The sequence below is a fragment of the Hyalella azteca genome, unplaced genomic scaffold (genome assembly GCF_000764305.2).
Source record: "Hyalella azteca isolate HAZT.00-mixed unplaced genomic scaffold, Hazt_2.0.2 contig11506, whole genome shotgun sequence".
Taxonomy (NCBI): domain Eukaryota; kingdom Metazoa; phylum Arthropoda; class Malacostraca; order Amphipoda; family Hyalellidae; genus Hyalella; species Hyalella azteca.
In genome coordinates this window covers 54,774-70,029 of record NW_025941501.1, presented here as the reverse complement: position 1 = coordinate 70,029, position 15,256 = coordinate 54,774, and the positions used below count along the sequence as shown (strand labels likewise).

Below are 15,256 nucleotides of genomic sequence, written 5' to 3'. Positions count from 1 at the left end.
AATTGTTTAATAATTTAAAGGGATAGTGTATTAGGTAAGGAAATTTATAGCGCATGTAAGTGGCAAACTTAATATGCAATCATTTTACAGGCAACCATGTTTTTTGAGACTCAAATAATTGCCGCTCTCATCAGCATCAATTGTGGATTTTTTAAACTATTTAACTAATTTTTTAACTATTGACACAGAAGTTTTGTTTTTTACACAGTTTGACGCTCCGTCGTTCAGCAAGAGAAGGTAAAATTCAAATGATATTTTACGAGGTTCAACGGGTTGTCATCTCAGTTTCCAACATCGTATTCAAAGTTTGAACATATTTTATGGGTCGAGGAATTATAATGAAACTAGATTAAGGAGTTTAGATCGAAAGTTAAGCTTATTAAGAAGGTATATAAGCTCAACCAAATCCGAGGGTAAATCTGTTGAGTGAGATTATCTAGCATTATGAAGCGTAATAGGAATCGTTTCTAGAACATCGTCGCATACAGCAGATTTTAGAGTCAATAATAATTTATTATTATTGAACGGATTATTATTATTACAGTCCTTGTGCCAAGTTTAGGACTTCCTGGTCTAAGGATACGCCGATGCGCCGCTGCATGTACAAATTTTTTGAAGTATATGTATCGCTTGAGATTAACTACTTAAATCCAGCTAGCGATTCACACGGCAGTGAGGCTAAACACGCAAGTGTTTGAGCGCTTCGACTACCAGAGTAATGCTACCTGCCCATTAATTTGTCAGTGTTGACGTTGGGAGTTTCTCTTCAATTGGATTCCTCACCGACTAGCATTTATCTCCAGATTCCGGTCATTCCACAGGCAAGCCGCCTGACTGCTTCTTGGATGCCGCGCATCCAATTTGGTCCAATTTCAAATCAACTTAACTAAAATAGATCTCTATTCTTCGGTCTTAGCTACATAACGATAGTAGCTGAGGTAGATGAAATGGATAACTACTAACGGTAGACTGAAATGAATGAAATGAATGAAAGAATCGGCGACAGGCCACGTCAGGCCTACACTTCAGCGCCGAGATCACTATGTTATGTTATGTTATTAGAAATGATAGAGTGAAATAATTAAATTATGAATATCTCGACAACGGTACAAAATGCTCCAATAGTTCGAACAGGAATGAAAATAAACTCCCATTCCTATTTCGACAAGTTAAACCTTACGTTAATAATAAGGCAAATAATGAAGCTCTGAAGTATAACATTAAATATCAAGATCATTAGTTCAATATCAATTAATAGACAGAAGAAGTGCCCTAATACGTCAGAAACTTAAACGATAGTCGCCATTTAGAAAAGCAAGATAAAGATTTTATGTTATCACGAGTCATTGATATTACAGTATCGATGATACTACTGTCTGAAAAGTCCCTGGCGACAAACTAATACTGATTAATACTAATGTTCTCACTGATACTCAATACTATCTAATACTACGGACAAATTATCCGACCTTCTTGTAGCAGTTCTTCTAAACGTAGCTCCATAATTCTGCGGACTCGAGATACTCCGGAAAAGCCTGAGCTTTGCCATCGCCAGTCGAAACTTCAGACGAACACTCACGCAGCGCAATTACATTTGGCGGCACGCTATATTGAAGTCTATACGTTCTTTTACAGTCTCGTCGAGATTTATTCACTGCGAATGAACAGCTCGTAAACAACGCTGAGAACACTTACTGTCATATTCCGCTGAATTCTTGCTCATCTTCAAAAGGATGAGGCATCACAGCCCTTATATTCCTTCCGGACGACCACATTAGAAGCTGATGGCGTGAGAGACGCTCTTGGATTGCGGAAACGACAATATTTTGAAGCTGTCCGGCTGGCGTAAGCCCTGCAGCCTTCGTCGAAGCCTCTGGAGGATTTGTGTGAGTGAACAGGCAATGCCAGGCCGTGTTTGGAGCAAATCACATGCATTACTGGGTGTTTGGAGTTCTTTGCAAGCGGCGCACACATTTGCAAGTATTTTGTTGGGCTGGAGAGCAAATGTGGAAAACTAATAGGCTGATATGGAATAGGTAGAAAGCCGAAAGACAAATTATGATGACCGCAGAAATTTTACATGTGAAGAATATTAGAAGAAATTATTATATTGATGGGATTTGCAAATTACGATGGTAATTTGAAAATTCACCATAAAAATCGGTCAATAACAACAAACTAAAAAGTACAATTACATATAAAAAATTTTTCTTTTACTATAAACTAAAAACTAAAAAATGCGGATAATAACCTTCATTTGGCTTGCTTAAAATGATTTTTGCTCAACTTCATGTCGGTGACGAAAGACCGAATTCACACCACCCGAGGACACAGCAAGTTTTGATTGAAGTGCAAATTCTTGTTCTCTCTTTTGACACTTGACTCGTCGAAATATTAGGCTCTGTAAAATCCGATATTAAAATTGTCTCTATGCTAATCAAGTAATGCATCACGATGCCTTTTGCATTGAGATAATAAATCTGAATATTTTAGCCTCGTAATGCTTCCTCATACAGAAGCATGGATCTTCATAAGCTTGAACTTTTATTACCATGAAAACATGGAATTTGATTCTGATCGCAGAACGTAGGGCAATTATTAGCTGCAGTTTTGTGTAATCTAACTTCATCTTATTAGAAGCTCATTTATTATCCTAGGTTCTGTGCTCCCTTGGTGTTATTTTGCGTAATAACCATTCCTTTGCTACATCACAACAGGAAAATTACGCGTCTTCATATACAGCCAAGAAGAATTTCTTCAAATTATTTTGGTGATATCCGCAACCTCATTAAAGAAGCAGAGTAAATTTACTTTTTGTTTGTATTTAAAATGTCCTGCATAAAATTGGCATCCTCTTAACAATTCATCCAGTTTCTGCTCAAAAAGCGCAGAATGTGGTCGTGTTCGACCGGATTACATCACCCGCTTGCACTTCGTTCCGCTCATGCACCGGAACGCATAAAATAAGACCGAGAAGCCCAAGCGACGTGTGTTGCCAATAACGATATCTATTTACCTTATCCTCATAGTGCATGTTCACAGGTATTGGCATGTCGAACAGGACTGTTAAGCCTTTGATTGGGATTCGAGGAACGGTCACTGCAAACCTTCAGTGTTATTGTACCGTGTGAGACGCCATTAACACCATAGTTAATAGTCAAGAGGCCATTTCGAAGCTATCAGGCTGGTTTCGGTTGCGTGCTCTAGAGAGTCGGGCTATTTATGGATCCCAAATGGAAAGTGATCTTCAGGTGGACATTGATTGCTGGCTACTGATGTATTAAGAGCCTTTCCAATTAGAAGAGTCGGGTGGTAGAGTTCAGATGAAGATTAAAGTCGAAAATATTCCAGTAAATATTACAAATTGGAATGGAAGCGAGGCCATTTCTGGAATTTAGGTTGTCATTAAGTTCACATGGACGGACCGCACAGCTCAAATTCATATAATCGTTGGTATTATTAATAAATCTATTACGCCATCATCTCCTTATTAACGGTGGAATAATGAAATGAAAAAATATGCCTACTTCCATCAATGAATGTAAGAAAAACATCTCAATTGACTAAGTTTCTATGGAAACAAACAGAATAACTCATTCGGAGACTCGAGACTGAGTTATTTACTAGCAGTGATACTCGTAATCTGCTACTTCTTACTTATAAACATGAGCTGCATGCATACAACGCGCCTGAATCATGTGCATGTACATGCTTAAATGCGAACACAAGCAGGCCATCCATCATGAGCAACATCCACGATCACCATCCAACATGCGTGCAAAATCAACCCAACCTAACTCCAGCTCTCGTATATAGTTTAATAAAAATTTCTCCCTCCGAATGATGCATCGTGGTAATTTATTTTTGGCATAAATTCCATGAAAACCAGCAGACGTGCACACTGCCCAACACTTGCCATTACGACCTGATGATTCCTCGCTCTGGGAAAGCGTCCTAGAAAGTTTCACCAGCCACACTGTCTGCAGGGATCAAACTTTGTTTTGTTACCCCAAACATTCCTGCCATTGGGTTCTGGAACTGTAATGAATATTAATGCCGCTCCTGTTATAATAAATTGTATCTTTAGCAGAAATAAATACGGTGCTGCAGCTAAGACGTTGGCAAGAGGTCGCATCTCGCACTTTAAATGTAATTTATATGTGTAAAGATTATGCATTTAATAATTGAGATCCTCATCATACTAGTTCAACATACAAGTGAGGCGCTCATGAAACCAACCGAACATGTTTACGATGTGCAGGATCGACATTTAACATTGCAAGCAGTAAAATTGGATTGTAATTATTATAATTGATATAGTAATACCTGATTTCATAGCGATTCTGCTCGTCTCAATTTTTTTAAAATGCAAATATTATTAACCAATGAATTATGTTAAGTTAAGAGTTGTAATTTGAGTTATTTTAAAATAACAATCCGTTCGTTTCATTTGACTGCTATTACTACGAGGAAAGGTCGATTACAAACAACACAAAATCAACAAAAATTACAAAAAAACTCACACAAAGCGAAAAATGTACAAAAAGTGTCTCCTATTTAGACATGAGACGGCGCTCCACTTGGAATGTTTTTCAGTTCCGTTCACTGACAATACGAACAATCGAGTCCCCGGCTCCGTTCGTGAACCACGCAAAAAAGGACAAACACTGACAGAGCGCCAGCACTGGAAAAAATGTGACAAAATCGCAGCGTGAAACAAAGAGCAGAATGAGTTTCCGAGTGTCATGCAGGTCTTATATAGACGCACCAACGTAGCGTGGATCTCAGCTTCTCAATTTAGGTGCGTCAAGAACATAGCCTTTTATATTCTTCGTCTTTGCTCTGGAAAAAATGTAGCAGGATCTGGAAAACATCTCGGTGTTTTCTAGGACTCTGAAATCACAGTCCCGGCGGCTGCTTCTAATAAACAGGCACTCTGTAAAAATAAGAATTTTCCCACTTTTTCCACGGTGAGGCCGTGGAAATACATTCTCTGCATGTATTTATTTGAAATAAATTCTCTGCCAAATGCAATAAGTGGAAACAAATTATTTTATATACATTATATATTATTCCGACTGATAAAATTTCAACAGTTTCTTTAGTTAACATTAGAGCAAAAAATTATTCGTGTGAGAACTAAAATAAATGGACGATTATGATGATTATTTTCGAGAAAAGAGATTCATAGCCACTAGATCAATTTAAAGTGAAACTATCCCTAAACTTAAGAAGAGGAACTAGTGTACATAAATAAACAACACCAACTATTTTGTTGTTTAATGTTGATTCGAAGATGTACTGACGTTGTCCTTAACCTTTGAAGCAAGAAATATTTTCAATTGCTATAAAAAGTATTTTAAACTATTTCCATATTGACCATTAGTAACACCGGACTGAGGCGACCAATTGAACTTAAATTAAAAATCTAAGTACTTCATCAATCCACTATGAATATTATGATTCGAATTTGAACATAATTTTTACATATTTTCTGGATGAAAATAGAGGAACTGGTGGTAATTTTTTTACCTAAAATCTTTCTCTGAAAGAAATAACTTCATTATCAGCAGCACCATTCACTATTTTTCAGCAATAAATTTATTATCACGAATTGTTTGCCATTTCTTAATTGAAGTTAGTGCTTAATGTGGCTGCAACGATTGCCTGTTTGTAATTAAACGCTCGCCTGCTATATTATTCTCAAGCTTCGATAGTATAAACAGTTCTCTTGTATCGACAGGTAATGTGTACAGCGCGGATTAGGATAACGCTGACTTCTAGACAATAGAAATTTTTCGCGTAAATTTCAATGGGGGCGAAGATAATTGGGGGCAGCGGCTAATTACCTTTCCCCTGCAACTGTTGTTTAAACTTGCCACCAAAAAGTGGTCTGGGCATGGAAAGTGGTCTGCGGAAACTTAAGTAAATTGGTCTGCCTTGAAGCTCGTGGCGCCCTGACCTCTTAATTAATTTGGGGCTTTCTTTCTGTTTGAGATGCGTGAGCTGATTGGCTGAGAGAAATTGGTCTTCCTTTATAGGAGAATTAGGAAACCCACTGCATTCTGCTTTATTAAAGGCATCTATCGGACGAAACTTGATGATGATTATCTTTAATGAATTACTTTTTATGTGTGTGTGGGTATTGCCGTATTGGAGGTGTCAAATTTGCTTTAACTATTTAAATAAGTACGTAAATGAATGCAGTATAGTTACGTATGTAATCAGTGAAAGGTTTGATAACAAATTATGAACGGATTCTTAAGCTAAATTAAACTCTCAGTAATGATAAGCGTTTAGGTATTGACAACTAATTATGTAGAACCTTACAAATAGAAATGTACAAGACACATTATGACTTAAATTCCGAATATATGCATGGCGTTTTGATCGTAAATTCTATGTAAATATTGTAATTTTTAGGTCTGTGTTTTTTCACAATTTTTTGAGGAAATTTCGAGCCTTACTACCCTAGCAAAATTTGGGGTATGTTTCAGCCTCCGCCCCAGAGTTGCTATGTTTGCGTTAGAGTTATTCTGGGTCAGTTGGCCACTTGGTCGCAATCAGCGACTAGTCAGAACCTCCTTGCCGACTTTATAGTCTCCTGAGAGTAGGGCAAGAGTTGGCAGAATCCCCTCAGTCCCCTCACCAGGCTCTAGTAGCTGCCTGATTCGGGGACCGGAATGTAGACCAAAAAGCGGACATATATATAGAGAAGCTGATTAACGTGCGGTCCGAGTCCTAGGCGGTTCCAAATTCAGGGTCGTCACCTACTCAAAATTTTGATAGGGTAGCAATCTTCATGATATTTTCATGGTTTTGTATATTGCCCAGCGGCTTCGTTATATCTGCCGGCACTCATGCTACAGTGCTGCGCAGGCACCAGCATGCCTCACCGATGCTTTCAAAAATCCTTCATTGTCACATGTCAGTTGGGTACATTTAACCTTACAATGCAGTCTAGTATCAAGATGGTAGATGAAGTTTATTATAATCCTAGTTTATGTTCTCTCTTACTTCGCCACCATAACCTTACATTAAGGAAACAAATATGAATTATCCTCCGGAATGTAGACCAAAAAGCGGACATATATAGAGAAGCTGATTAACGTTCGGTCCGAGTCCTAGGCGGTTCCAAATTCAGGGTCGTCACCTACTCAAAATTTTGATAGGGTAGCAATCTTCATATTTCCATGGTTTTGTATATTGCCCAGCAGTTTTGTTATTTCTGCCGGCACTCATGCTACAGTGCTGCGCAGGCACCAGCAAGCCTCACCGATGCGTTCACAGAATTTATTTTAATAACCCGACTCATTTCGATATTAAGAAAACACCGCGACTTGAACCATGTAGTTCTGTGCAATTATCCTTCATTGTCACATGTCAATTTGGTACATTTAAACTTACAATGCAGTCTACTAGCAAGATGGTAGATGAAGTTTATTATAATCCTAGTTTATGTTCTCTCTTACTTCGCCACCATAACCTTACATTAAGGAAACAAATATGAATTATCCCTATCTCACCTGCTGTTTGGTCACATTCACTTAATTGAGTCTGAACACTGCATAAAAATGAGTCCTTACAATAAAATTTTCTACTCATAAAGAATGAAAAGTGTCTTCGAAATATCAATTGATAATTTTCCCAACATTGAATTGAAGAGAAAGAGAACTATCCTAATTTTCTGCCTGTAACTCACTTCTTTGTTGACAGAGGCAGATATGAACGGAATTGCCGTCACATATCTGTTACATTTGTCGGGAAACAGTCTTTCAAGTGATATTTTGCTCAGTTCAGTATAATGTTAAATTTATATTATAAATGTTAAATTTGAGTATCTTAATTTTCAGAAGAGTCTGTTCCTTAACGATGGAGGTTAAGTTAACCTATACTGACAGGAAATCAACATAAGGTGACCTCAATAAACGATTTAGCTATGGAAAATAATTAATCACTACTCACCTTCCTCATATTTCTTCTCTGCAAATTCCAGTAAATCCAGGCGGTTTCTCTCGTCAGGTTCGTCGTCTAATAATATATCTCGGGGATTTTCTTGCGATTGGGTTATCGCCTTTTCTTTGCGCGTAAATTGCAAGCTTTTTCTGGACAGATTTGGCTGGTCTCTCTCGAGACGATCTTGAGGATCATCATATAGCGGAACACGTGTGTTCTTCTTTGCTGGTTTCTTATAGAAGCTGAGTGACACGTTCCCGTGATGCTGTCCCTCATTCAGGCGATCTCTGTAGTAGTGATCTCGATGCTGGCGATGATTGTGACGATTATTATTTTTATTTACGAGATGATCTTTACGACGCCAATATTGATCAAAGTTTTGACGCTTCCCGTGTTGATTATCAACGTCAGCTGGATGAAGATAAGAGTTTTGCGAAGAACGTCCATGATAATCCTCGTTCATTCCGCGGTCATCTGGACCGTCTTTGGAATTGTACCTGAAGTAATACTGATCGAAAGGGGATCTATTTGCGCTTTTGTTAGGAGCTGTGAGATTTGTGACGTTAATTGCATCGGGCTCAGCTCCTGCGATGTTTTTGACGTCGGTGTAGGGATCGAACGTCTTGATATTTTCCGCTACTGAGTGATGAAGCTGTCGGTTAGTGGTCGTCGTGATGACTGAGGCCAAGATTGCAGTAGTGGGAGAAAATATTGTATAAAATAACAACGGGACCAAAGATGCTGAGAACTTTTTCGCCATGGTGCTCCTGAGATGCGGATCTGAAAAGAAAAGAGTGAGCCTTGAATTACGAGAGAATTAATTTTAAAAACTCTAATGCAATATTTAGTTTCATGTTTTCAGCATGCATGTTTGCAAATTTAATTCTGCCGTCGCAATTGCTAAAAACCTCTTAAACTTACGACAATTATAGAGCCTGACACACAAAATTATTCTCCAAATTGGACGCAAGTCTCTAACTATAAGTTTATTATTTCTGACTGATTAAAGGTCCCAATGTGCTTTTCTATAGGCTTTAAAAAGGACTTTGCAAAAATTTCAAACGTGCACAAATTGCTCAGAAGATAAAATTTCTTGTCATTGTATTAGAGAGGTATAATTTCGGTGGACTTATTAAAAGTTGCTAAAGTTTTAGTAACCCTCGTCCCTGAGCGTTAATAGACGTCGCGAGGTGATTTTGGAGGCGGACAAGAAGCGCAAAGGCTTTAGAACGATTTGGTGTGTTTCCGGTGGCAGAAAGGAGGCTTTGTAGAGATGTGACTCATGGATGGTGACTTCTAAAGCGCTTTGTGATGACGTAGAGCAACTGCTGCCCGACCCCACATGCTGCAGACCACAACTTCTGCTCGACCCACCCGGCTGCAAGGGTCAGGGTTATTTCATAGGCTGCGTGGCCGAGGCTCCGTGCAAATGCCGCGCGATTTACGGCGCGCTCCGCTGAAGCCGCTCCGCCGATTAGGCGCTCTGAGCTCCGTTGGGGAGACGGTCTACTTTTTATTAAGTCATCCCGATATTTATGAGTAATTTTGATGGCCATGTAAGCGTTTCTATCAAGGAATTCAAATTTCATAATTTTTTCGATGGCGGTTTAGTCAACAGCACCTACTTAACCTAGCAAGAAAAATAAATAATAATAATTTTCTTCCCAAGAAAATACTCATCTTTTATAATCTCAATTTCGATTTCTGGGTATATTTTACGCTATAACTTCATATTTTGGGGTTCAAATTTTGGATAATAATTTTGAAGCTCTATGTTTTTCATTGTTTTGTAGAGTAAAAAGTTTCTATTTATAATGTTTGTAAAAATATAAAAGAAAATTGGATATTGGGTCACTATTTTGAGCTCACTCCTGTGGAATTCCCGAATACATTATCGCCTGCCCCCCATTTGTAACCAGCCCCAGTCGATGTATCTGATCATCTTTTCAATACATTTTAAATCTCCTTCACGAGAAAGAAGCTGCCTCTGCTGAGGCCGCAGCTGCCCCCGCCTCCGTAAAATGCAATATTTGCACGAGGTGTCTGAAGTTTTGTTCTAATTTTTGTTTTGTCGGCGAATGTTCCAAGAATCTGACTAACCGACGGAAAGTTGTTGAATTGAAGCTCGCCACTGAAAGCCCGACGAATGGTAACCAACCACCACACTCAGACTTTGAATATGATTTGAATTAAGACCAGTTGTTTCCTTGCCCAGTTACCTCCCCCCCACACTTTCTGGCCTCTTTAAATAGGAGTTGAAGACCTGTTTCCTCACACAGTTACCTTGCACTCATTCGGACTTCTTTTACGTACAATTGATGGTTAATTGCGCAGGGTTAACAGGTAGAACACCTGAGCCTCTAATGGCTCCCATAACTTGGTTACCATGCCTTACGAGCGCACCAAATGGAATTGACGAACTGCAATAAGACGATGCAAAAAGAGATTTATCTGCCCATCTATCTATTGTTGAACGTCTGTTTTATTGTGATGCTAATGATACGGATTCTTGAGAGAAGTTTTTTGTGCATCTTTTCAATAATGGTACATGTAGATTTTTCGAACCGAAGAAAGAAATTTTAAAGGTCATAATTACGTGGCTGAAGTCAAATAGAATATATAGAATATAGAAATTCAAATAGAATATAGACGACAAAATTATTCGATAAACGTAAGTTTCGGCCCGGTTATAAGTTAAAGTTGAGTTCACATCTATGATTAATTTGCAAGCTTAGCGTAAACAATTGATGACTTTTTTAAAAACTTCAAAAACATAATATATGAGTTATAATAACATGACATTTGGTTCGCTAAAGATATTAGATATCTTTAGTACTTGCAAAGAAAATTGACCGATGGAAAGCATTTCTTCCGATGGAAAGCGAAGGAAATTGACTGATCCTTCGAGAATTTCTTCCTGCGCGCTATAGTGTGCGACCTTCTCCAAAATATGAGCGCTCCAGTGCAGTACAGAGAACAAGCTTGGGTCCGTAAATGTCTCACAACACATGTGCCTAAATTAGTAAAAACATTCTAAAGCAATTAGCGCGAGTCAAACAGTGATGATCTCTTGCTTAGAAATAAGTCTCTCCGATGCTCCAGTTATTTGCATCTCGAAGCTTGTGCCGTCCTGTTTTTCTTGATGAATGTCGGTGAATAAGACATGAAGGTGTCATGGCAGGTACTGACAAGTTTAAAAGTGTTAAAAAAGAATTTAATGATGGGAATTAAAATGACGATCATGATATGATGAAGTTTTAATCTTGTGTATGAAGTAATAAAATATATATGAGTGCTGAACGAGACACATCGTCATTTTGACGCTTTTAGTTCTGTGCAATTATCCTGATCCGTAAGTGTACCCTCAATTATGATTATTTACTAGCTAATGATATACTATGTATTACTGATGCCATACTAGCTAATGCTTGTGATATAATAGCTTCATTCGTTCACTAAAATATGTTTATATAGCTCAAATTAAAAATTTATGTTTTATATGCTGAATGCATTGAATTGAAGTCTACATTTACGTCAGTTTTTACATTAAGTGTGTAAGAGAAAAAAAATGTTTTAAGTGTGTAAGTGCAACTGTAGTTGCTTCTCATTTTTCCTTCTCTGTTAGGCGCTTTTGAAAAGTTAGAGCGAAGGTCATTGCAAACGTGGCACTCGGAAAGAAGTTGAAGAAGCAGCCCCTAGAGCACGAAAGAAAAGTCAATCTTCCAAACTCGTTCTGGTTTTTCCGATATTTTCTGTCGGAATTTTGAGGTTCCAGCAGATCCACCATCGATTTTGTTGAGAATTCTTGTTTGTTTGTTGGTGATGCGGAGAGACTCGACATGAGAATGAATTGCTGCAAATGAACAGGCTGATCTCGATGTGAGGAGTTGGTCGACGTTCAGTTGTGAAGAAGTCAATATTATATATAGTTTCCTGGTATATTTAATCAGATCCATTTTGTGGGATGAGGCAAAAATTAAAAGTCACACATTTGACCGTACGTCATCAGCTATAATACTAATTGGAATTAAAATAGTTTATGAAGTCGAATTGACATACCAATTGTTATTGACGGTAGAATTGACATACTAATTCGACTCAATATTTCTGCTTGGAATTTCATGTTACGCAAGAGTTGAAAGACAAACAGTTCCATTGAGGATGGAACAATTCATAGCAATGTACTACGCCACAATTTAACATGATTTCAATGGAAGCTTATTTGCCGCTATCGAGTTTTCAATAATGATAATTCTGGGCGGCAAATTTAAAAGTCACTAAATGTATTGGAGTTCACACGTACAGAATTAATGGCAGCAAAAACTGCAACGCAGGCCCTAATTAAAAATATAGTCCGCGCAAAGCGGCGGTATAATGAGAGAATGTATGGCAAGTAGCGCTTGTTAAGGCCGTCATTTCTAAGGCTTTTTGAGTTCAGTGATGACAGACGCCACCTCTTTAAGTTTACAAGTGTTTGCCATTACTCTCGCTGCTCTACTTTGGGGCGTCTCATCTCGTCCTTTGCTAAAAAATGTGACGACAATCAGTAGACTCGCTTTATACGATTTGCGACTTCGGAATTGAGCTACACCTCGATCAGTTCGACGAGCTTCGCACGTGAAGTAAAGAATTAAACTTCTATATAATTACTCAATGAACATTGCAGTTTTAGGACAGAGTTAAACTTCGATATTCTCTTTGAGCTTCTAAGTTTTAGGACAGTGTTACGCCTTGGTCTCTCGATGAGCATCGAAGTTTTAGAACAGATCGAGTTACACCTCAATTTCTCGATTCGCATCAGCGTTTTTAGTATTGAGTTACTTCACGATCTGGTGAGATTCGAGTTTTGAGACATATCAAGCTTTGAACAGTCATGATTAGCTTCACAGTTTACGCCGTAAAAACATAGGAAATTCATTTTCTTTAGGATGGATTCTACTTAATTTGGGTTTTGCTTTAATTAAGATTTATTATGCTTTACTCTGCCCTTTATCTCGTCTTAAGTCCAGCGGACTACAATTGTAGTTAAATTAGTCAATAAAAATCTGGTAAAGTAAAGATAGCTATTACAATAAATAAGCAGTGTCGCTGAGGTCATTTCCAGGAAAATGTTCTGAAACTGTATCTGGATGTAAAATTAAAATCATTGAAAAAATTAATTCAGTCTCTGGTCTCTGTGGAAAAGGTAAAGCATGCAAAAACATCGCGTCTTGTTCTACAGGCAATATCATCTTGTACAAGCTTAAGATGCCTGCTGCCTCCTTCTCATTAACAGAGACTGCGCTAAACTCCCATGAATATAATGCAACGGACGCTTCCTCGTAGAGTTAACATTAATTTATTCCAGAAAAATTAATGAAACTAAAATGTCAAATGTTCCAGGATGCTTGGCGTCCTCCAGCCGCTTTGTGTTTGTGTATGTCTCAGTGCGCAAGAGGTGGTCTGTATGAATATCAGTGCCTTTGTATGAGTGCCTTAAAAATTTACTTATAACATTACATGTGCGCTAAAATAGAGTGGTAATTACATTAGAGGTAGGTTTGAATTAATTCGTTTGAATTAATTCTAGTGAATAGGTCGTAAGTGTACCTCAACGGACGCTAGGTCGCATTTCCCTTAATTCTTGAAATATAATCAATCAAATTAGCGACAAGCTCGTATATGCCGGCGCACATGCACCGTTCGAATATATCATATTTAAGACATGATTGTGTCCAACCACTTATCCAATGTGGAACGCACCTATGTGAAGCACAACGTTACGTCATTTCGATATTCATTAAAACCCCAGTATAAGGTATATTTTATTGGGAACCTTGTATTGTATTGGTTCCGATAATAAAAATTTACTTATAACATTACATGTGCGCTAAAATAGAGTGGTAATTACATTTGAGGTAGGTCGTTTGAATTAATTCTAGTGAATAGGTCGTAAGTGTACCTCAACGGACGCTAGGTCGCATTTCCCTTAATTCTTGAAATATAATCAATCAAATTAGCGACAAGCTCGTATATGCCGGCGCACATGCACCGTTCGAATATATCATATTTAAGACATGATTGTGTCCAACCACTTATCCAATGTGGAACGCACCTATGTGAAGCACAACGTTACGTCATTTCGATATTCATTAAAACCCCAGTATAAGGTATATTTTATTGGGAACCTTGTATTGTATTGGTTCCGATAAAATTAATATTATCGTATAATGAATAGATACAAAATAACTACTAATCTTATACTTCGAATTGAAGAATTACAAATTAATTTTCCATGTTGTTGTTCGTATCAACCTCATTATCTTCGATGTGATTAAGTCGCCAGCTTTCCTTGTATGGCGCTTCTACAGGTCGTAGTTATAATCCTAATCTTCTCCTAATCTGGGTTCGAAACAAAGCTCTCGTCTGATATAAAATTTTTACTTTTTAAAACTAATGTGGCAGCCTTTTTGTTAGTCATCATTTATTATCTATAATATTCATTTTCAAAGGAAATGAGACCTATTATTGATAAAAGTTCTTTTTGACCAATGGTGTCTATTGATTTCGATTTAAATAGCTCACTGCTACATGCACAAGCTATATCTTGTTACCAATCATAACATACGGAGATACGAAAAAGTTATGTAAATAATAAATAGAATATTCTGCATTAATTCCGTAGACTTTCGCTGACATGTCTGACTCCCAGCTGACTCTTACATATATCAATAACTTTATAGACCTCGTCTGTATTGAATGAAATGCAACGCTACTCAGATCGCATAAATTTGCTTGCTGCAGTAAGCGGCTCACGTACTTGCAATTCTCGCGCACCGTTCTGCCTTGGCAGTGAGAGCGACACTAGCGAGTCCTGGACACCCAACTTCTTCTCACGGCAGCCAGCATCACACTGAGCAGATGATGCCCACCTTGGATGAGATGCCCGTACTGAGACGCCTGCCTTGCCATAAGAGATAAGCTCGAGATATTTCGTGCCCATCCTAAAAATCCTCAACCCACGCAAACGCTTTGCCTTCATGTCTTTTTTTGGCTATCTTATCTTTATATTTTAGGGCCTCTGCCTTCATGTCCTTCCATTTTAAGGGGTCAAAATAATATTCTTCTGCATCAGAGCTTCAGCAGCGCATATTCTCATGCATTATTACACAATATTACGTTGCTGATTCAGACAATGAAAAAATAAATTTATCTTTCTCCCCACAGTTCCCTATGTTAATAATGTTTCACATTATTGCTGATTCGAACGTTTAAATTTTCAATCCTCCTTCTATTAGAAACTATTTTTTAGCCCCCAAAT

General features: G+C 37.9%; 1 protein-coding gene across 1 annotated transcript in view; it reads right to left on the bottom strand.

Annotated features, from left to right (window-relative positions):
• Window positions 1–14,828, bottom strand: part of LOC108674774 — a 47,860-nt gene extending 33,032 nt beyond the window's left edge. The window contains exons 1-2 of the mRNA XM_018162745.2: window positions 14,756–14,828; window positions 7,966–8,736 (exon numbers count right to left, since the gene is read on the bottom strand). Of these exons, the coding sequence (XP_018018234.1) occupies window positions 7,966–8,716 (751 nt within the window). The 5' untranslated portion in view covers window positions 8,717–8,736; window positions 14,756–14,828. The remainder of the gene's footprint in view (window positions 1–7,965; window positions 8,737–14,755) is intronic.
• Window positions 14,829–15,256: the final 428 nt, after the last annotated feature.